The 21,287-nt window shown below is 33.6% G+C and overlaps 2 protein-coding genes across 2 annotated transcripts in view; one reads left to right on the top strand and one right to left on the bottom strand.

Moving 5' to 3' along the window:
- hap1 (huntingtin associated protein 1) overlaps nucleotides 1-21,287 on the bottom strand; it is a gene marked incomplete at its 5' end in the record, with an annotated part of 45,612 nt that overhangs the window by 9,211 nt on the left and 15,114 nt on the right. Inside the window, 8 exons of the mRNA XM_059328400.1 lie at nucleotides 4,164-4,375; nucleotides 7,857-7,931; nucleotides 8,096-8,226; nucleotides 8,321-8,399; nucleotides 9,431-9,539; nucleotides 11,975-12,069; nucleotides 12,892-13,008; nucleotides 14,082-14,158. Coding sequence (XP_059184383.1) covers nucleotides 4,164-4,375; nucleotides 7,857-7,931; nucleotides 8,096-8,226; nucleotides 8,321-8,399; nucleotides 9,431-9,539; nucleotides 11,975-12,069; nucleotides 12,892-13,008; nucleotides 14,082-14,158 — 895 coding nt within the window. The remainder of the gene's footprint in view (nucleotides 1-4,163; nucleotides 4,376-7,856; nucleotides 7,932-8,095; nucleotides 8,227-8,320; nucleotides 8,400-9,430; nucleotides 9,540-11,974; nucleotides 12,070-12,891; nucleotides 13,009-14,081; nucleotides 14,159-21,287) is intronic.
- Nucleotides 592-3,404, top strand: LOC131985820 (golgin subfamily A member 6-like protein 7). Its single transcript, XM_059350865.1, has 3 exons — nucleotides 592-1,048; nucleotides 2,682-3,214; nucleotides 3,312-3,404. Exons 1-3 carry the CDS (start codon nucleotides 1,022-1,024, stop codon nucleotides 3,370-3,372), a joined length of 621 nt encoding a protein of 206 aa, XP_059206848.1. The 5' UTR covers nucleotides 592-1,021; the 3' UTR covers nucleotides 3,373-3,404.

The raw sequence follows: 21,287 nt of genomic DNA, 5'->3' as shown, positions 1-21,287 counted from the left end.
AGAAAATGAGCAAAAAAGACACAAAATGAGCAAAACAAGACACAAAATGACCCAAAAAAGACACAAAATGACCAAAAAAGACACAAAACGATCCAAATGATACAGCTAACATTAGCTTGTTAACATATAGCTAACATTAGCTTGTTATCATACAGCTAACATTAGCTTGTTAACATATAGCTAACATTAGCTTTTTAAAATATAGCTAACATTAGCTTGTTAACATATAGCTAACATTAGCTTTTTAAAATATAGCTAACATTAGCTTGTTATCATACAGCTAACATTAGCTTGTTATCATACAGCTAACATTAGCTTGTTATCATACAGCTAATATTAGCTTGCTATCATACAGCTAACATTAGCTTGTTAACATATAGCTAACATTAGCTTGCTAACAGGCAATAGGGGACAATGTGAATGTGTATAAAACATATAAGATGTGTTGATTTGCATAATTAAACTAAGAGAAATAAAAAGGGATTCTCTTTAACTTGTTAAAGATAAGAGAAAATATATTTTGTAGTTTATAAATATATATATACATATATATATATATATATATATATATATATATATATATATATTAAGGAATCTTTTTCAGTCATAATTTGTCTACAAGCTCATTCTGTTAAAAAGCAGTTGTGAGAAAATTGCATCTGAAATCATATTGAATCATGAGTTGAGTGTATTGTTACATCCCTAAAATGCAGTGCAATCACTAATAGTAATTGATATATAAAACGATCAGAAAAAAATTTAATTTCAATAATTCCATGACAACTAAGCAGACTCCACTATTGTTAATAGGATACAATATTATTTTAAATAATTCTAATTCCATTAGGGAGATTTTTTGTTTTTTTGCAAAAATCAAGACTGGATTCTAGAATGAACTCCTCAGCATTAAAATACAAACATATACAACAACACATCTTTGTTTTCATTTAAAATATTCTCTCTCTTACAGTCATCTAGCTGGCAATTTTCTCACACAGCACGCTGCGGTTATTTTTGTAATATGGGCGGACAAAAGAGAAAATACAAGGTAAGATATTCTCATTTTCTGTAGGAAAAACTTAAATTCAGCACTGCATCTTACCAAAACATTAAAAAAATATATGAAGTGTAAAACAAAACCTGTACTGTACTTTACTAAAACAACATAACTGAGTAACCAGTAAACAATAACCAGAGTGGCAGATTGTTTGAACTAATGAGATATAAATACAAATTGTAGTAATTCAAAAAACAATATCTGGCTAGCTCCTTGAATCTATGAAGAACATTTGTAGTTTTTGTAAGCAGTTTATAAAAATTAGCTGTTAAAAAATTAACAATTAAATGAAAAGAAATATCGATTGACAAAAGAAACTTGTGATTAGCGTAACTGTATCCCAAATTTTTGGTCATTTTGTGTCTTTTTTTGGTCATTTTGTGTCTTTTTTAGGTCATTTTGTGTCTTTTTTTTAATCATTTTGTTTCTTTTTTTGGTCATTGTGTGTCTTTTTGGTCATTTTGTCTTTTTTTGGTCATTTTGTGTCTTTTCAGGTCATTTTGTGTCTTTTTAGGTCATTTTGTGTCTTTTTCTGATCATTTTGTAGTCAATTTGTGTCTTTTTCGGTCATTTTGTGTCTTTTTTTGGTCATTTTGTGTCTTTTTAGATCATTTTGTGTCTTTTTTGGTCATTTTGTGTCTTTTTAGGTCATTTTGTGTCTTTTTAGGTCATTTTGTTTCTTTTTTTGGTCATTGTGTATCTTTTTTGGTCATTTTGTGTCTTTTTCTGGTCATTTTGTGTCTTTTAAGGTCATTTTGTGTCTTTTTTTGATCATTTTGTAGTAAATTTGTGTCTTTTTTGGTCATTTTGTCTCTTTTTTTGGTCATTTTGTGTCTTTTCAGGTCATTTTGTGTCTTTTTAGGTCATTTTGTGTCTTTTTCTGATCATTTTGTAGTCAATTTGTGTCTTTTTCGGTCATTTTGTGTCTTTTTTTGGTCATTTTGTGTCTTTTTAGATCATTTTGTGTCTTTTTTGGTCATTTTGTGTCTTTTTAGGTCATTTTGTGTCTTTTTAGGTCATTTTGTTTCTTTTTTTGGTCATTGTGTATCTTTTTTGGTCATTTTGTGTCTTTTTCTGGTCATTTTGTGTCTTTTAAGGTCATTTTGTGTCTTTTTTTGATCATTTTGTAGTAAATTTGTGTCTTTTTTGGTCATTTTGTCTCTTTTTATGGTCATTTTGTGTCTTTTTAGGTCATTTTGTGTCTTTTTAGGTCATTTTGTGTTTTGTTTTTTTATCATTTTGTAGTCAATTTGTGTCTTTTTTGGTGATTTTGTGTGTTTTTTGGGTCATTTAATGTCTTTTTAGGTCATTTTGTGTCTTTTTTTGATCATTTTGTGGTCAATTTGTGTCTTTTTTGGTCATTTTGTTTCCCTTTTTTGGTCATTTTGTTTCTTTTTTGGGTGATCTGAACTGTGCGTGTGAGATTGTGTTCAGTGAGTGGGGGTCACGGACAACATGCATGCTAAATTGGGGGTCGTGACTCAAAAAGGTTGAGAACTACTGTTTTAACCGTGTACGTTAGCCTTGGGTTTTAGTCGGTATAAGGACTAGTTTTTGTAGTTTTTGTCGCACTTAGGTGTAATTGTGATTTGAGTTGTGACATTTCATATTTCTGTCTTTTCAGCATGAGGCCAGTCCACCAGCTGAGGATGATGAAGTGCTTGGTCTTAAAAAAGCTCTTCAGTCAGCTACAAAAAACAACCAGAATCTGGCTTCAATAAACACCAACCTGAGGAAGCAGGTTAAGGAATTCACACACCGGGAGAACAGCTGGGTAGTGGAAAAGCTTAAATTTGCAAAAAAAAACGAAATCACACGGACAATACTTTGTAGGAAATACGCCCACGCTCAAGATGAGATCATGAGGTTGGAGGAGGAGTTGAAGGCTGCAGAAACCGACAAAGCTTTAATGATGAAAGAGAATGAGAACGCCTGGGACGACCTGGAAAAGATGGCTTCCAGAGGTGAAGAGATAGCCTCACAGCTTAAAGAGATGCATGACAAGTGCCAGGAGCAGCAAAAGGAGATGAAGAAAAAGGAGGAGATGATCGACAGCTTCCGGAGGGAAATGATGGATCTTCTAAAGGAGTTTACACACACAGACGAGGAACAGACACAACCGGAGGTCCAGGAGAACCAGAAGAAGAGACCCAGAAGGTGAGCAGTTTCATTTTCACTTACACAAAGAATACTTTGATCTGTGAGAAGGCTCGCTGGATTCTAATCGTCTCTCTTTTTTGTCTTCTTTTTTAAGGAGCGCAAGAAATATCTACGGCTTTCATGAAAGCTCACGGATAGGCATTGCAAGCATATAAGAAATAAATGTTTACTTGTTTATGATAAAGAATTGCTGTTGTGTTCAGTGTTTTACCCCTCGGGATTTAATTTTAACTCAAACGGAATTATCCAAAAAGTGAAAGTGAGGAGCATTTATGGGTACAAGTCGGGAACTGGCCTACTTTACTTATTTCAAAGGGTGCTGAATCCAAAGTTTTTTTGTAAGTAGGCAATCAAAGATGAGGAAATTAAGTTTCTAGATCTATAGTCTAGGGTCAGAGCAAGAATATAGTGGAGGCTCAGTGTCTTTTTTATGTATATTTATATATATGCAAAATACCAACTTTTAAGGTGAAATTAAGCATTACTTGTGTCATTTTTTTAAGGCCGACATAAATATTCAATCAATATCACTTTTAAATGTTCCAAGTGGTATTTTGCATTTATATATATATATATATATATATATATATATATATAAAAATATACATAAAAAGACACTGAGCCTCCACTATATCCTTGCTCTGACCCTAGACTATAGATCCAAAAACTTAATTTCCTCATCTTGATTGCCTACTTACAAAAAAACTAAGGGGAAATGGTCCAACGACTGTGCAAGATGGGCAATTTGGTGGCCATTTGATACAAATTAGAAGGTCAAAAACTCAAAATTTCGCTTGGGAACCCTTGTCTTTTTTACTTTTTTTGAGATATGTAAGGTAGGCCGGTTCCTGACTTGTACCCATAAATGCTCCTCACTTCTTATAGGAGGCCCTTTTTCTGAAATCCGTCCAGACTAACTTGTACATAAGAGAACTCAGAGTCTCACCTGTACTCTGAAGGAGCCGGGGTGTCCAGGCCTTTGCGGAAGGTTCCCTCTATCTCAGCTGCCAGAGAGTCCATGGGGAGGACGGAGGCCAGCGCGGTGTAGCGCTGCACCGTGCTGTTGGGGAGGCTCTTATTACGCAGGTTCTTAATGTCCTCTCGGGCCTCGCAGAGCATGTCCTCACACTGGGAGTACTTGTCCTGCAGGTCCTTGAGCTGCAGACAGGGGGAGACATCAGTCAAGCATGAAGAATATACTGTAATATAAGATTCACTGACTGACATATTAAGGCTAAAGGCTAAAGTCATTTTGTGTCTTTTTTTGATCATTTTGTAGTCAATTTGTGTCTTTTTTGGTCATTTTGTGTCTTTTTTTGACCATTTTTATAGTCAATTTGTGTCTTTTTTTGATCATTTTATGTCTTTTTTTGGTCAATGTGTGTCTTTTTGGTCATTTTGTGTCTTTTTTTGGTCATTTTGTGTCTTTTTTTGATCATTTTGTAGTCAATTCGTGTCTTTTTTGGTCATTTTGTGTCTTTTTGGTCATTTTGTTTCTTTTTTTGGTCATTTTGTGTCTTTTTAGGTCATTTTGTGTCTTTTCTGGTCATTTTGTGTCTTTTTTTGGTCATATTGTGTCTTTTTTGATAATTTTGTGGTCAGTTTTTGTCTTTTTTTTGGTTATTATGTTTCTTTTTAAGGCCATTTTGTGTCTTTTTTTGGTCATTTTGTTTCTTTTTTGGGTGATCTGAACTGTGCGTGTGAGATTGTGTTCAGTGAGCGGGGGTCACGGACAACATGCATGTTAAATTCGGTCCTAAAGTATGCTTCTGCAAAGATTCTGCACACCCTCGGAAAGAGCAGATTTGGATGGTAAAGAAGTTTTTGGTGCATCTTAAGTTAACTTTTTTTCTCTTAGCATACATTCAAGAAGATATACAGGTGCATCTCAATAAATCAAAATATCATAGAAAGTTTATTTATGTCAGTAATTCAATTGAAAAAGTGGAAGTAACACATTATATAGATCCATTACATACAGAATGAAACATGTCATGTCTTTATTTGTTTATTTTTTCTAATTATAATGATTATGGCTTACATTTAATGAAGACCTAAAATAAATTTTTAAAAAATTAAAAAGACCAATTTTAAAAAGTATGTTTAATATGGAAAAGTTGGCCTCTGAAAAGTATGTCCATCTACACTACGGGTCAAAAGTTTTAGAACACCCCAATTTTTCCAGTTTTTTATTGAAATTCAAGCAGTTCAAGTCAAATGAACAGCTTGAAAGGGTACAAAGGTAAGTGGTGAACTGCCAGAGGTAAATAAAAAAAGGTAAGCTTAACCAAAACTGGAAAATAATGTACATTTCAGAATTATACAAGTAGGCCTTTTTCAGGGAACAAGAAATGGGTTAACAACTTAACTCTATGGAGTCTTGGGCTATTTTGTCCATTTTTGAAGTCTTTTCATGTCTTTGTAAGTCATTTTGTGTCTTTTTTTGGTCATTTTGCGTCTTTTTTTAGTCATTTTGTGTCTTTTTTTAGCCATTTTGTGTCTTTTGGTGTCTTTTTTTGTCATTTTGTGTCTTTTGGTGTCTTTTTTTTTGTCATTTTGTGTCTTTTTTTAGTCCTTTAGTCCAACATAAAACGTGATTTTGAATCTTTTTTTTACTTTCAAAACACTATCATGCTCAATCAAGAATTTGAAATGTTGCAAATGTGCATTAATTTCAGAGTACACTGAGACATTAAACTGCATCATTTTCAATTAAATTCTGGAAAAGTTGGTGTGTTCTAAAACTTTTGACCAGTAGTGTATATGACTCAATACTTGGTTGGAGCTGTTTGACTAGTGGACATGGACTTTTCCATCATATTCTAATTTAATGAGATGCACCTGTAAGAGGATTTTTTTTATAAAATATAGCTGCCTACTGTTTGTATCTGCAGTTCTGTGTGACACAGAGACTTTCTAATCAAACCTACAAATGTCTGAAGTGGACAAAAATCCTTTTACTATTTTTCTATTGTTAGATGATCGGCTGAGTTAGGAATGTCAGCCAGCAGCTTTGGTTGGTCGGGCTGGCATCCAACACGGAAAATGACTCAGATTGTTTTATTTATCTTGGCATTTCCTCATGAACACTGTGGTTTGGCAAATGCCCACATAGGAAAACAGAACTGAGCTCAGGTAAGAATGTAAAATGATGGTAATCTCACTCTAAGGCTGCATTCAGAGTAAATTGAGCGGAAAAAACAGCCCTGCCTTTGTTTGAATTTGGCAAAGCATTTTTGCTGCATTTTTGGGGAGGGGACCACAGGGGACGCCAATAATAACCACACACAAAAAAAACACAGCAACTGCAATGTTACAGTTATTGTTTTCTGTTAGTTTTAATGCTAAAATAACAAGATTAGAGTAGTAGAGGACACCTTATGTGTTGGAAATTGTTTTATTAAGAAGTTAATGCTTATTAATGTTTAAGCCACTGACACAAAGCACCCTGTGACATATCAAAATGTTATTTTTTTCTTAATTGAAAGTTAAGAGGTTGTCCTTTATATTTTTAAAAGGAAATAAAAAAGAAGAACCTTGTTTACTGTGCAGCATTAAAGCATTGCTGCGAAAAAAGTCGACAAGCTTCCTTTGGTTTGTGTGCATTTGTTTGAGTTTGCGGACAGGGAATTAGGAGTGACTGCAGCGTATATATTTTGTAAACCCATTGACGCCGGGAAAGCATTACTGCATTTCTACCATTAAAACCGTGAGCGCTGTTGCGTCACTCTACCATTAAGGCCGGGACAGCGGATATGTCATTTTGTAGTATTTGTATTTTTTTCCACATATTTTCGGTCTCTTGGCCAATGAAATGCATCAGAACATGATCAGAATACATGCGGGAGTGTCGCAATGCATCATGGGACTTTTCCAGAACTTTAAATCATGGAGGAAGACGACTATAGCGGAGGAGCTCAGCAGGAAGTGACGGAAGAGATCTGATGAAAACAGCACCGATGATTTTATTGCTGATCCGACTTTGAACCCTCGGAACCAATCGACCGGCATTTATGGATGAGGAATATGTTTTTAGACTACATATTTTCACCGAAGAACAGACAGATTTGTGGCCATCTGGAGATAATAATAATAATATTAATAATAATAATAATAATAATAATTGATTGTGATGGTGATATAAGAAATCATGACTGTTTATGTCTTATATTACTTTATGCGTCGTTGAGTACCCTGAAAAGTGCAATATATAAAATGTATTATTATTATTTATTATTATGATTTATTTATTTTATTAGAGTCGGCTAATGAGAACTATGTCTATTTCTTCCAGTGGTCATATCATGTTTGCATCTTGCTAATGGGCATGTATTAGTATTATGCATAAGATTTTTTATTCAGACAAATGTTACATTTGCTGAGTTTGTTGATTTTTAAAAAAACTTTATTGAAGGTTTGGACAAATAAACTCAACTTCTCATGAAAGCCACGGGTATAAGCTCTCAAATACTTTTTGAATTTAATTTCTATCTGCTACAGAGGCTGAAAAATCTTCTGTTGAATTTCCAGAAAAACTTCAGGTTTTAGGGGGTTCTTTCAAAATCGCCCAGAGGTTTTACAGGCAGTTTTTACAGGCATTTTAGGCCTAAATGGGTTAAAGTGATTGCAAGTGTCTTGCCTCTGACTGAAGGTTCAGCTGGCTCTCACGGGAGGCACTCAGGTGTTGGTTCAGCTCTTCATTCTCATGGGTGAGCTGGAGGGACAAAGAAAAGGAAAGTGAGCTGAGTTTTACTGTGAAGTCCATTTGTAGAGAATGTGTTCTAAGTGCTCCGTTACATAACTCTTTATAAAAAAGTCAGCAGCTGTTTTATGTAATCTCCTTGAGTGTGTGTGTGTGTGTGTGTGTGTTTCTCTCACCCCTTTGCAGCGAGCCTGCAGGTCAACGATCTGAGCGAGCAGCGAGCTGATCTCCTCCTGCTGTCGCAGGAAGTCCTCCACTTTCCGTGCTAGCTCCTCCGACAGGTCGACCACCTGCTTATTGACAGATGCTGGAAAAGACAAGTAGCTCCGTGTAAATAAACATAAATAAACTAATCGTCTGCGTGTTATTTTCACATGATGGAATAAGACGGTAACACTTACAGAGTTCTTCCACACACACCATCATCAGCTCCTGTTCCTGCTCCTCGTAGTTGGTCGTCTCTGTTGTGAGCTCATTGGCCTGCAGAAATAATGTCAATGTCAAAATAATATTAAATATATATATGGGTCAATGACGTGATCTAATCCATTGTCAGTTGGTGTAACCGGTATTTTTTTTTCCATAAAAATCTGATATCTATATCAATATACAGGAAAACAAAAGTGAACTAAAATGAGAAAAAAAATACAATCCACGTGAAATTGCAACATTATGATACATAACAAATCTTACATAATTTGTCAAAACTTTAGAAAAAATGTTTTTTTTAAGAATATGTTCTCCTCAATATTGAAGAAATGTGTAAATGTAGAAATACTCAGAAATATGTTTTTTTTAAAAGAAGTAATTATATGTATACATCCAATTAAATACACTGTAGGTGGAAAAAGTGTTTCATATTTATCATTCTTTTGTGGTTACACCGTATGACATCTTGCCAACCCTTATTTGTTACTGACCCATATATAATAACCGAATTATTATCAAGAAAACCATGGAAAATGTCCAGATATCAGCTCTTAAATTGTACTCTTATGAGCTTTTTTTGTTGTTATCATTATATTTGTGCAAACAAATGTACCTTTAGTTGTACCAGGCATTAAAATGGATAAGAAAATGAAGAAAAAAAGGGTGGCCTAATATGTTTTTCCATGACTGTGATACGTTAAAACACACCTGATTCAATACTAATGCTGACACACCTAAAAAAAACAAAAAACATGCTAAACAAGTAATGCTTCACCACCAAATTTTGACTAAACTTCTCCTTAGCATCACATTAATGACTTATTAATAGTCAGAAATGTGTATATATTTTGCAACATGTATTGTATAATGAAATTGCACATTGCTTTTTGGTATTTTTAAACAGTTTCTGCAAATATTTCTGAATGAATGAATATGTCACAATGTGTTTAGGATTAAAAATAAATGTAATGTAGTTGATTAAACAATATCAATAGCTAGATTCTATAGACATGGCCATAAAAATAATAATGTATATTTTAATTTATCTAATTTCCTACTACTTGTATGATTCTTCTGCGTACCTCTATCCGAAGTTTTCGGTTCTCGTCCTCCAAACCCTTCAGCTTCTGCTGCAGGAAGTCGTAGTGGACGAAGTTGCTGAGAGAACTGCACGACTCGTTTCTTTTTATTCTACGCCGAGAAAAAACACATTGGTCTGCATTAGACATCATTCTGTTTCTCTCACTTAGAGAAATAAAAACTGAGCTTGCAGTAAGCAAGTATCTAAGGCCCTCAGTACAACTACATGCATTTGAGCATGAAACCTTAAAAGTGCAGTGTAAAAATGCACAAAAATACTTCTTGCAATTAATGTTGGACTGCTGTTCTTGCACTGATAAAAAAATGAATCACAGTATTTTTTTTATTTTATTTGCTTCAAACCTTTTTTATTCCTATTTATACTGTTGTACATGCATTTGAGCATGAAATATGTTAAGTTACTGCACTGTAAACATATTCAAAATTGCAGTTTCATCATATCTGGTTAAGTGCACGCTCCTATACACTACAGTGTTTTGAAAGTAAAAAAAAATTTCTAAATCACATTTAATGTTGGACTAAAGGACTAAAAAAAGACACAAAATGACCAAAAAAAGACACAAAATGACAAAAAAAAAGACACAAAATGACGTACAAAGACATGAAAAGAATTCAAAAATGGACAAAATAGCCCAAGACTCCATAGAGTTAAGTTGTTAACCCATTTCTTGTTCCCTGAAAAAGGCCTACTTGTATAATTCTGAAATGTACATTATTTTTCAGTTTTGGTTAAGCTTACCTTTTTTTATTTACCTCTGGCAGTTCACCACTTACCTTTGGACCCTTTCAAGCTGTTCATTTGACTTGAACTGCTTGAATTTCAATAAAAAACTGGAAAAATTGGGGTGTTCTAAAACTTTTGACCGGTAGTGTATGTGGCCCTGTGGTAGTGAACATGAAAAATTTTGGCCCCCTGCAGCATTTAGGTTGCCCATCCCTGATCTAAGCAAAACCGGTGTGCAACTATCAACTGTAGATAAACAGACATGTTTAAAGAACAGTAATAATGATGATAGTGATAATGATTAACTGCTGATGGGAAGAGTTTAGCAGGGAGCTTAGCTGTGAGAGGATCAGTGGAGATGTTCTGACGTACACAGACTCTGTGCACCGACCGTCAGAAACATTGAGGAATCTCTTCTATCACTGAATAACTACAGCAGCAATTATTGTATGATAGATAATGGTGATTCTCTCTGTTACACCGTAGCATAAATTATTGGTTTCTGTTCATTTTATGTTAACCCTTTGATGCAAAACATGGGTAAAAAATGACCGCTGTATGCTGGCCGTATGTTGGAATATCTTTTCATTTTTACTACAACAGATCATTATATCCATTTTGCTTTCATACTTTATGAAGAAAAATAGTTTTGTATTATTACATCAAGTTTACACACATGGGTCAAAAATGACCTTGTGCATTAGAAGGGTAATGATACAAAAAGTGATACACTAAATTAACTATTTGAGTATATGTGTAACTATGTTTGTCTTATTTTGAAGGTTTAACTTTAAAAGAGTTGTTAGAACCACCAGATTACATTGGAAAATCACATATTTTTGACTTTTTGAGACTTATTAGAGGCCAAATAATAATTTCCATTGAAAAAAACACCAATTTAACAAAATAAAATAGTTAATATTTGTGTCTTCTTTGTCAGGTTTTAAATTGGTGACAACATATAAACACCTTCTAATGCACAACATGGGTAAAAAAATGACCTTGTGCATTAGAAGTGTAGTGATTAAAAAAAGGGGTTTTATTCAAAAAGTAAGAAATGAAAACAAAAAATGAGGATGTATGATGATCAAAAACAAGTTATTTAAGGAAAACCTGCAATGTTGAATGATGAAATTAATTCATTGCAAAGATATAGAATATAAAAACTTAGTCGGGTCACTTTAGACCATGTTGTGCATTAAAGGGTTAAAAGAACAAGAATAGAGAAGTAGAATACAACTTGTATGTTATTGGATATTGTTTTTTTTGTTGTTTTTTTTTAATACTTTATTGCAAGGCTTCTTACTTTCACAAACATAATGAGTCATTTCGCTTTCTTTACAATATTGTACCTTGCATTTCCCCCCCCCCCTTTTTTTCAAGGTATATATTCACAAAGTAAATAACAAGAACATAGGGTAAACAGACAAATATATATACAAGGCAAACTGGTATTGCTCAAATGAGGATCTCTAAGTAAAGAAATAAACAACAAACTAATAACACAAAACAAAAACAAAAAAAATAAAAATAAAAAGGTAATAATATAATGAAAAAATATTGTAAAGATATTGTTTTATTTAAAGCAAAAAGACAAATAAAAAAATTCTGTTTTGTGGTAATGGAATGGAAATTAGAAGCAATAAGACATTTTTTAAAAAGCACTAATACTACATGTTGTCTTGAAGTTGACCTCTGTCTTCTGTATGTGTTTGTTCCTTTCATCCAATATTAAATAAGTAAGCCTGATTAATGAATATATTATTGACTCAAATGTCAATAATAATGTGTGTAAACTCACGGTGAGTGTGATTCGGCGTTCTCGATCTCCTCGGTGCTGGCGTAGAACTGAAGGAGGTCGTCTCTCATCGACAGCTCATGACGAAGTTGAGCAATCTAGAAAATACAGCGATTAAATATCATTTAAGCTCAATAGACTCTATGATGACCACACATTAAAACAGATATATTAGACCATTGTTTTCTTCAATTTCTTGTTCATTTTAATGCCTGGTACAACTAAAGGTACATTTGTTTGGACAAATATAATGACAACAATAAAAAATAGCTGATAAGAGTTTAATTTCAGAGCTGATATCTAGACATTTAACATGGTTTTCTTAATAATAACCAAAGTCATTATGAAGAAAACCATGGAAAATGGCTAGATATCAGCTCTGAAATTAAACTCTTATCAGCTATTTTTGTTGTTATTTGTCCAAACAAATGTACCTTTAGTTGTATCAGGCATTAAAATGAAGAATAAAGTGAAGAAAAAGGGTGTTCTAATATTGTTGAGAATTTATTTGACTGAATAAAATAATAAATAAGTCAATACAGGTTAAAATATAAGTTAACAGTAATATTATTAAAAACAGTTCATGTGTGTAATATGTGATTAGAAAGAGACATTTAATTTCATTTATTTGGAGTTACATTAAAAATACTTCATTTCCCAAGATGCTCTAGGAGCAGACGTAACGTACGTGATTACGTCAGAGTTTGTTGTGCTAGCAAGAAATGTGGAGTCGCGGCATGAACGCACACGCTGTATGTTTTTTGCTCTTCTTTATTTTTCACTAAAGATCGTCTGATCATGAAAGGAAAGGTCTCGCTTCATTATTTTTAGTCAAGAAGTATTTTCTGCTACAAATATTTTTTTTAATGACTGTATTTCATGCTGACTACACAGGCATTTAACATGAGATGTGTTTATACCTCCTCTTTTGCTATTTCAAGCTGTTCATCCAGCATTTCATTGCGTGCAGTCAGTTCCTGGTTCTGCTTCAGGAGGGACTGTCCGATCCGTGCTGCTAACTCCAGATCCCGCTCTTTCTGCAAAAATGATGCAGAAACACTGTTTGTTTATTATACTGATGTATGCATAATGATAAAACACACTTTTTTTTTTAACTAAATTGAATGGACTGTCTTCTGACCAAGGTTATTATAGTTAACGAAAACTAACGAAATAACGAAAACTAGAATTGAAAAAACATTTTCGTTAACTGAAATAAAAATAAAAACTAGAGTTTTTAAAAAAAAACGATAACTAACTGAAACTGTATTTTGTGGTTACAAAACTAACTAAAATTATAGTGAAAATGTCCTTAGTTTTCGTTTTTGTCAACTTTTTTCATTCATAATTCAGTGTTTCTATTTGAACATGCAACACATGGTAAATATGTTTACTGAGACTGGGATGTTTACACTAGAACCAAAATACAAAACAGTTAATAACCTTATTGGGGCTGAGATGATAAACCAAAGGAAATAAAGGCAAAATTTATTATGATCTCTTTGAATCTGGCACCCAACACATAGCCCATTACAAAAAAACTAAAACTAACATTAAAACTAATAAAAACTAAACTAAAACTAAGCATTTTCCAAAAATAAAAAATAAACTAAAACTAGAAAACTCACTCTAAAAACTAACTAAAACTAACTGAATTTGAAAACAAAAATTCACAACGAAATTAAAACTAAAACTAATGAAAAATCCAAAACTATTACAACCTTGATGTTTACTTAGGGCTGGGCAATATGGACCAAAAGTCATATCCCGATATATATATTTAGTGATAATTGAGAGGGGTTACTTTTGCTAGAGTCTATACATTCCCTTTCAGGAAAAACTTGCATAATATTCCTTTAAAGATATAGAGAAATACCTAAAAATAGGGCTGGGCGATATGGACCAAAATTCATATCCCAATATATTTAGGCTGAATATCGATATTCAATATATATCCTGATATTTTTATCGTCAAGTAAGAGCAAATGTTCAGTCAAAGTTCTGACAGAAACAAGAGTGCAAATAAAGGGTGACAAACAGTGATGGCCACTGAGACGGATAACTTTAATCCCCCATAATCCCGTTCATCTGCTGCGTGTCTCTGTCTTACCTCCTCCAACAGGTGGGTGACGGCCTTGATGTCATGATACGTCTTGGTGACCTGGCCCACTCTGTCTGAGCACAGCACTGAGGGAGGAGGGAGAGGAAGAAGGATTCATGAATGGAGGAAGAGGAGTTGTAGTTGCACACAAAGGACACTGTGCCAAAAAAAACCTTGGTGACAGTTCATCATGAGATTATTGAGTTTAAGAGCAAAAACTACAAGCCAAAAGCAGTTTTACTCCTTAGTTTTCGTCTTTGTCAACTTTTTTCATTCATAATTCAGTGTATTTATTTGAACATGCAACACATGGTGAATATGTTTACTGAGACTGGGATGTTTACACTAGAACCAAAATACAAAACACCCAGAACTGTAAGAGTTAATAACCTTATTGGGGCTGAGATGATAAACCAAAGGAAATAAAGGCACATACCCATTACAAAAAAAACTAAAACTAACACTAAAACTAATAAAAACTAAACTAAAACTAAGCATTTTCAAAAAATAAAAACTAAACTAAAACTAGAAAACTCACTCTAAAAACTAACTAAAATTAACTGAAATTTGAAAACAAAAATTCACAACAAAATTAAAACTAAAACTAATGAAAAATCCAAAACTATTATAACCTTGGTCCTTAGGGCTGCAACTAACAATTATTTTTCATTATCGATTAATCTGCCAATTACTTTCTTGACAAATCATTTGGTCTATACAATTTCACATAACAGTGAAAAATGTCGATCCCAGTTTCTCAGAGTTAAAGTTAGTGTTTTTAATTGTCTTGTTTTGTCAATCCAGAACTCAGATATTTAGTTTAATATGATATGAAACAGAGAAAAGCAAGAACTCTCCGTATCTGAACGAAGCACGGAAGGAGAAACGTTTTGTCAACGACACGCTGAGTTCCACAAGAAATTTATGGAGAAATACACTACCGGTCAAAAGTTTTAGAACACACCAACTTTTCAATTTTTTTATTGAAATTCAAGCAGTTCAAGTCAAATGAACAGCTTGAAAGGGTCCAAAGGTAAGTGGTGAACTGCCAGAGGTAAATAAAAAAAGGTAAGGTTAACCAAAACTGAAAAATAATGTACATTTCAGAATTATACAAGTAGGCCTTTTTCAGGGAACAAGAAATGGGTTAACAACTTAACTCTATGGAGTCTTGGGCTATTTTGTCCATTTTTGAATTCTTTTCATGTCTTTGTAAGTAATTTTGTGTCTTTTTTTTGGTAATTTTGTGTCTTTTTTTTGTCATTTTGTGTCTTTTTTTTGTCATTTTGTGTCTTTTTTTGTCATTTTGTGTCTTTTTTTTGTCCTTTAGTCCAACATAAAATGTGATTTTGAATCTTTTTTTTACTTTCAAAACACTATCATGCTCAATAAAGAATTTTAAATGTTGCAAATTTGCATTCATTTCAGAGTACACTGAGACATTAAACTGCATCATTTTCAATTCAATTCTGGAAAAATTGGTGTGTTCTAAAACTTTTGACCGGTAGTGTATGTCAAACTTGTCTGCTAATTTTATTGCTAAAACTGAATTTGAAGACAAAAATCCACAACGAAATTAAAACTAAAACTAGTGAAAAATCCAAAACTATTATAACCTTGCTTTGTATGAATGAGAGCCTGGACTTAGAGTCTCTCCACTAAGTTTCCAGAGCAACAGACCACAACATCTCCATGTGGTCAGCCAGAACCTGATCCTCTTAGCTTGATCCCTTTTAGCCCAGATAAGACGGCAATAAAGACCTGGTTCTCCTGGACACCAAGATAGCTCAATGGGAGAGACTGCCAGGAATAAACTGACAAAGTGTTCACAGCAGCAGGACACGTACAGCACGGAGCGGATCACAGCGACTGCTGACTGACCTGCAACTCTGTTTACATCCTGGACAATGTTGTTGTTGATGTCCACTTCAGAGTTAATAAGGGTGAAGCAGAGTGGAAGGTCAATAAGTCATTTTCTCAGGTCAGACGGATCTAGTATTGACGAGGTTCTTAACCCTTTACTTTACTTTACTTTTCATTTATACCAACTGCCATTTATTTATTTAACTAATAGAAAGTAGCCCTCAAATTGCTCATCTTCACAAGTCTGTTTCTTGCACATTGCACTTTTTACCTACACTAGGTAGTAACTCTCCATTGAGGGGTATCAGCTCTGCAACGAACGAATGTGTCAGTAATTTTATACACTACTGGTCAAAAGTTTTAGAACACACCAACTTTTCCAGAATTTTTAATTGAAAATGATGCAGTTTAATGTCTCAGTGTACTCTGAAATTAATGCACATTTGCAACATTTAAAATTCTTTATTGAGCATGATAGTGTTTTGGAAGTAAAAAAAAGATTCAAAATCACATTTTATGTTGAACTAAAGGACTAAAAAAAGACACAAAATGACCAAAAAAAGACACAAAAAGACACAAAATGACTTACAAAGACATGAAAAGAATTAAAAAATGGACAAAATAGCCCAAGACTCCATAGAGTTAAGTTGTTAACCCATTTCTTGTTCCCTGAAAAAGGCCTACTTGTATAATTCTGAAATGTACATTATTTTCCAGTTTTGGTTAAGCTTACCTTTTTTTATTTACCTCTGGCAGTTCACCACTTACCTTTGGACCCTTTCAAGCTGTTCATTTGACTTGAACTGCTTGAATTTCAATAAAAAACTGGAAAAATTGGGCTGTTCTAAAACTTTTGACCGGTAGTGTATATAGCACAATTTTAGCAAACACAAGGTTTCCAAAGTGCTGCACAAACAATAAATACATAACACAATACAAAGAGATGTAGTAAACAATAGAACAGTAAGATGCAATAAGATAAAATAAATTAAAAATGGGACCTGCAACGAACATGTGTCAGTGATTTTATATATGCGTATGGCGTTTCTTTTTGTGTTTTATTAGATATTTATTGGGTCTTATTATGTTATCGTTGTGTACCTTGTCTTGTGTGTCCTGCTGCAAAACAAATCTCCCTTCCAGGGACTAATAAAGTGATTCTGATTCTGATTCTGATTACTGTATGTGAGCCAGAAAATGACAATTGTAATTTTTCATCACCCAAATTTCATCAGAATTTCACAAAGGACTGAAGTTATAAACCAGGGGAGTTAAACTCTGGCCCGCGGGCCAAATTTGGCCCGCAGTGTAATTTTATTTGGCCCCCGAGGCAATACCAAATTATTATATTATTAGTGTAAATTAATGACATTGATGTGTTTTTCATTTGAAATTTGATTTTGCATGTCTGCACTATTTAGTTATATATTGTATGTTTATAAGCGTTGCTGGTTCCATATTTAATGTTAAAGCAAAACATGTTTGGTAGATATTAAAAGGTTTATTTGTTCAATGTTGGCCCGCAATTTTATTCAAGTTTTAGATTTTGACCCATTGTGTATTTGAGTTTGACACCCTTGTTATAAACAATAACTATTATTTTTGTAACGCTACTTGTAACTGACTCACTTCTCTTTGAGGATGCACAAAATTTGCCAGGATTAGTGTGCAATTCTGACCGCATATGCAGCTCTAAACCAACATCAGTTACGTAATCTTACTTTGGTAGAAAGCTTAGCAGGACTAAAGAGATGGGAAGTTGCCATAGAGCAAAGTAATTAGATCGAGGTCCTTGAATTTGACCTGGAAATGCCGTGATTGGATAGCTGTATCAGTGTCTAATCAGCCTAATGGAAACAACCTCACCCCAGGCTGAACTACCACACTGCACACCATGAATTATACAACAGAAATCATGTCTCTACTGTAGCAGTCTGAGGGGATTTACTGTAAGGTAGATGTTAAAGTTTCCATCGTCGCTAAGTGAATTAAAGAAAACACTAAAATGTTTCACCAGTGTGAAGGTGTAAATATTAACCTGTCGTAAATAATCACAAGACAAATGTCAGGAGGGATTCATGTGTCAAAGTCACTCCTGCAAAAGATGAACTTGGGACAACAAGATGAGAATTTAATACTGAATCTCTACTAGAAGGAGAAATATTGCACCACTGACCAACCCTGCCTCATGGATACTAACTGATTAAATTCTGATCATTAATAAAATATCTTGCCACACAAGAAATCATTAGATGTATGTTTCCACAACAGAATAAAATTCACTTAAAGGGATAGTTTGGATTTATTAAGTGGGGTTGTATGAGGTACTTATACACAGTCAGAGTATTACCTGCAGTTAGCGGTTAGCATGACGCTAGTTTGGAGAAGCAGGCAGGAGAACTGACACAGAAGCTAAGCAAAATTATTTTAACCACATAAAAAAGGCCCACTTACAAAAAAAAATATCACTTTAAGTGTTAGCTATATTTAGAATATTTCTAATGCTTTACTTTATGTTTACAGAGGGGAACTGAAGCCATTATTTAGGCCAGAGGTGTCAAACTCTGGCCCGCGGGCCAAATTTGGCAGTATAATTATATTTGGCCCGCAAGGCAATACCAAATTATTATTACAGCGCAAATAATACTACAAATCCCAGAATGCTCTGCTTGTGTTTTGGCTTGAACACAGTACACTAGTCCAAGGCATGGGCTTGAATGGTTGCACATTCATTGAAGGATATTATTATTAGTCATTTGGTTTATTATTGTTATTTTATTCTTACATTTATTTTTAGCCTGTGGAAAAAGATTACTGTTAAATTTAAATTTAAAGAAGGCCTCATATAAAATAAAGGGACATACGATTTTTATTTAAATTTTATTTAAGAAATGAATGCCATTGATGTGTTTGTTTGTTTGTTTTATTTGATATTCGATTTTGCATGTTTGCAATATTAAGTTATATCAAGCTTTGCTTGTTCCATTTCGTTTGAACTTATTTAGGTCAATGTTTTCAATAAATATCAATGTTGGCCCGCGACTTTGTCCAAGTTTTAAATTTTGGCCCACTGTGTATTTGAGTTTGACACCCCTGGTTTAGGCTCTCTTCAAAGCCAGCAGACTTATTTCAGACTTTCTTTCGTCATTTTACCTCTGGATGAACACAGGAGCTGCAGGTCTTCTGCTGCCTTGTTTATTTAGTTTGTTTGTGTAAATGTGTGACTTTACTGAACCTGAACTGATCCTTTACACACCAGAACACCAAAGTCACACAATGACACAAACTAACTAATCGAGACAGCGGTAGACCTGCAACTTCTGTGTTCTGAAAGGTAAAATGACTGTTTTTGTCAATGGAGTCTGGTGGCTTGGAGGACAACAATATATAATGGCTTCAGATCTCACAGAAAAACATTAACAGGGCTGTCTGCTGCCAAGGTAAAGAGTGAAAAATGTGTTTTGCTGCTGTCTATTACAGTACATTAGTTTGTTTTTGTGCCAGTTCTTCCGCCAAGTCTCTAAATAATGCACAGACTATCGATAAGTACATCAAACAACCTCACTTTAATAAAATCTAAACTATCCCTTTTTAGAACTACAAAAATGGACATTTGAAAATCTACAATTACTAGAGGAATGGGCAAACTCCATCTGTTGACAAAGACCATATGTTTCCATATGATTAAAAATTCAAAAACAAACTTTAGGTGAAATATTTTAGCCAGAATCAAGAAATCAAGAATTAATTCAAGCTATTCAAGCTTAAAAACTAAATTTATATGAATTCAATTAAAACCTACACTACCGGTCAAAAGTTTTAGAACACCCCAATTTTTCCAGTTTTTTATTGAAATTCAAGCAGTTCAAGTCAAATGAACAGCTTGAAAGGGTCCAAAGGTAAGTGGTGAACTGCCAGAGGTAAATAAAAAAAGGTAAGCTTAACCAAAACTGGAAAATAATGTACATTTCAGAATTATACAAGTAGGCCTTTTTCAGGGAACAAGAAATGGGTTAACAACTTAACTCTATGGAGTCTTGGGCTATTTTGTCCATTTTTGAATTCTTTTCATGTCTTTGTATGTCATTTTGTGTCTTTTTTTGGTCATTTTGTGTCTTTTTTTAGTCATTTTGTGTCTTTTGGTGTCTTTTTGTGTCTTTTTTTGGTAATTTTGTGTCTTTTTTTAGTCCTTTAGTCCAACATAAAATGTGATTTTGAATCTTTTTTTTCTTTCAAAACACTATCATGCTCAATAAAGAATTTTAAATGTTGCAAATGTGCATTAATTTCAGAGTACACTGAGACATTAAACTGCATCATTTTCAATTAAATTCTGGAAAAGTTGGTGTGTTCTAAAACTTTTGACCAGTAGTGTATAAAAACATACAATTGGAGTACAGTACGACATTATTCACCTTCAACACATTTATCAACAACAGTGTCAGGATGTCCATTTCTGATAACAAGATCTTGCTGGCTGGTCATTAGCAACGAGTTTATCACTTTGAATCAGGTTTCACCGAACAACCAGGTCAATAAACAGTAAACAACAGTAAATTACACATGATTATGTTAATGTACAAGTCTTTCTGAACACTTAAATCGCCAATGGTGTAATTACCAAAATGCATTCTATAAACTAACAAAGGTTAATTAGCTAATAGCCAACTTCCTTAAATCCTATTGTACATAAAGTGGATTGTAGCACTTGCACTAAAAGCTCAGTCAGCAGCAACACCAGGCCCTGTATCACCATGGTAACGTTCTGATTGGACGGGGCGATTTCTCACTGAATTACGGTTTATTTCCAGTTGTGAACAGAATTTTCTGATTATTCATACACTGCATGAATGCAGCACAAAAGCCCCGTCTCACAAAGAAAAGCAAAAGATAATTTGTGATTCAGATCGGCTCAGAAATTGAATCGGTTCCACCTTCACAACAAGTAGGGCTGGGCAATATATCGATATAAAAAATATATTGATATATTTTTAAATGTGATATGGATCATATTGCATATATCGATATAGTTAAAAATATATATTTCTTTATATATAAATGATGCCCTTACTAGGGTTTGTCATATTTAGTTCCTTTGTAATGTTTGTTCTCAGTATTTCAGAAAAAAGATTGGCCTATTTTATTTCATAGGCTATTTTTATTGAAGATACTTTTTATTTAAATGTGCACTTTATGGAGCTTTGATTCTTTTTAAAAAAGGTACTCCTGTTATACAATATTTATGTTCACTTAAATAAACGGTTTCAATGAAACTACTTGTGACATGTCATATTTGGCTTTGACTTTGACTTTGACTGAACATTTGCTCTCACTTTGCAATAAAAAATATAG

Source organism: Centropristis striata, chromosome 1 (assembly GCF_030273125.1).
Source record: "Centropristis striata isolate RG_2023a ecotype Rhode Island chromosome 1, C.striata_1.0, whole genome shotgun sequence".
Lineage (NCBI taxonomy): Eukaryota > Metazoa > Chordata > Actinopteri > Perciformes > Serranidae > Centropristis > Centropristis striata.
Note: the sequence above shows the minus strand (reverse complement) of the source record. Positions and strands in the feature narration are given on the sequence as shown.

Excerpts from the sequence above, each read along its gene's own strand:
- LOC131985820 (XM_059350865.1), top strand. The coding sequence starts at position 1,022 with ATGGGCGGACAAAAGAGAAAATACAAG. Across the intron at positions 1,049-2,681 it reads GACAAAAGAGAAAATACAAG|CATGAGGCCAGTCCACCAGC; the intron begins GTAAGATATTCT and ends CTGTCTTTTCAG. Across the intron at positions 3,215-3,311 it reads CAGAAGAAGAGACCCAGAAG|GAGCGCAAGAAATATCTACG; the intron begins GTGAGCAGTTTC and ends TTCTTTTTTAAG.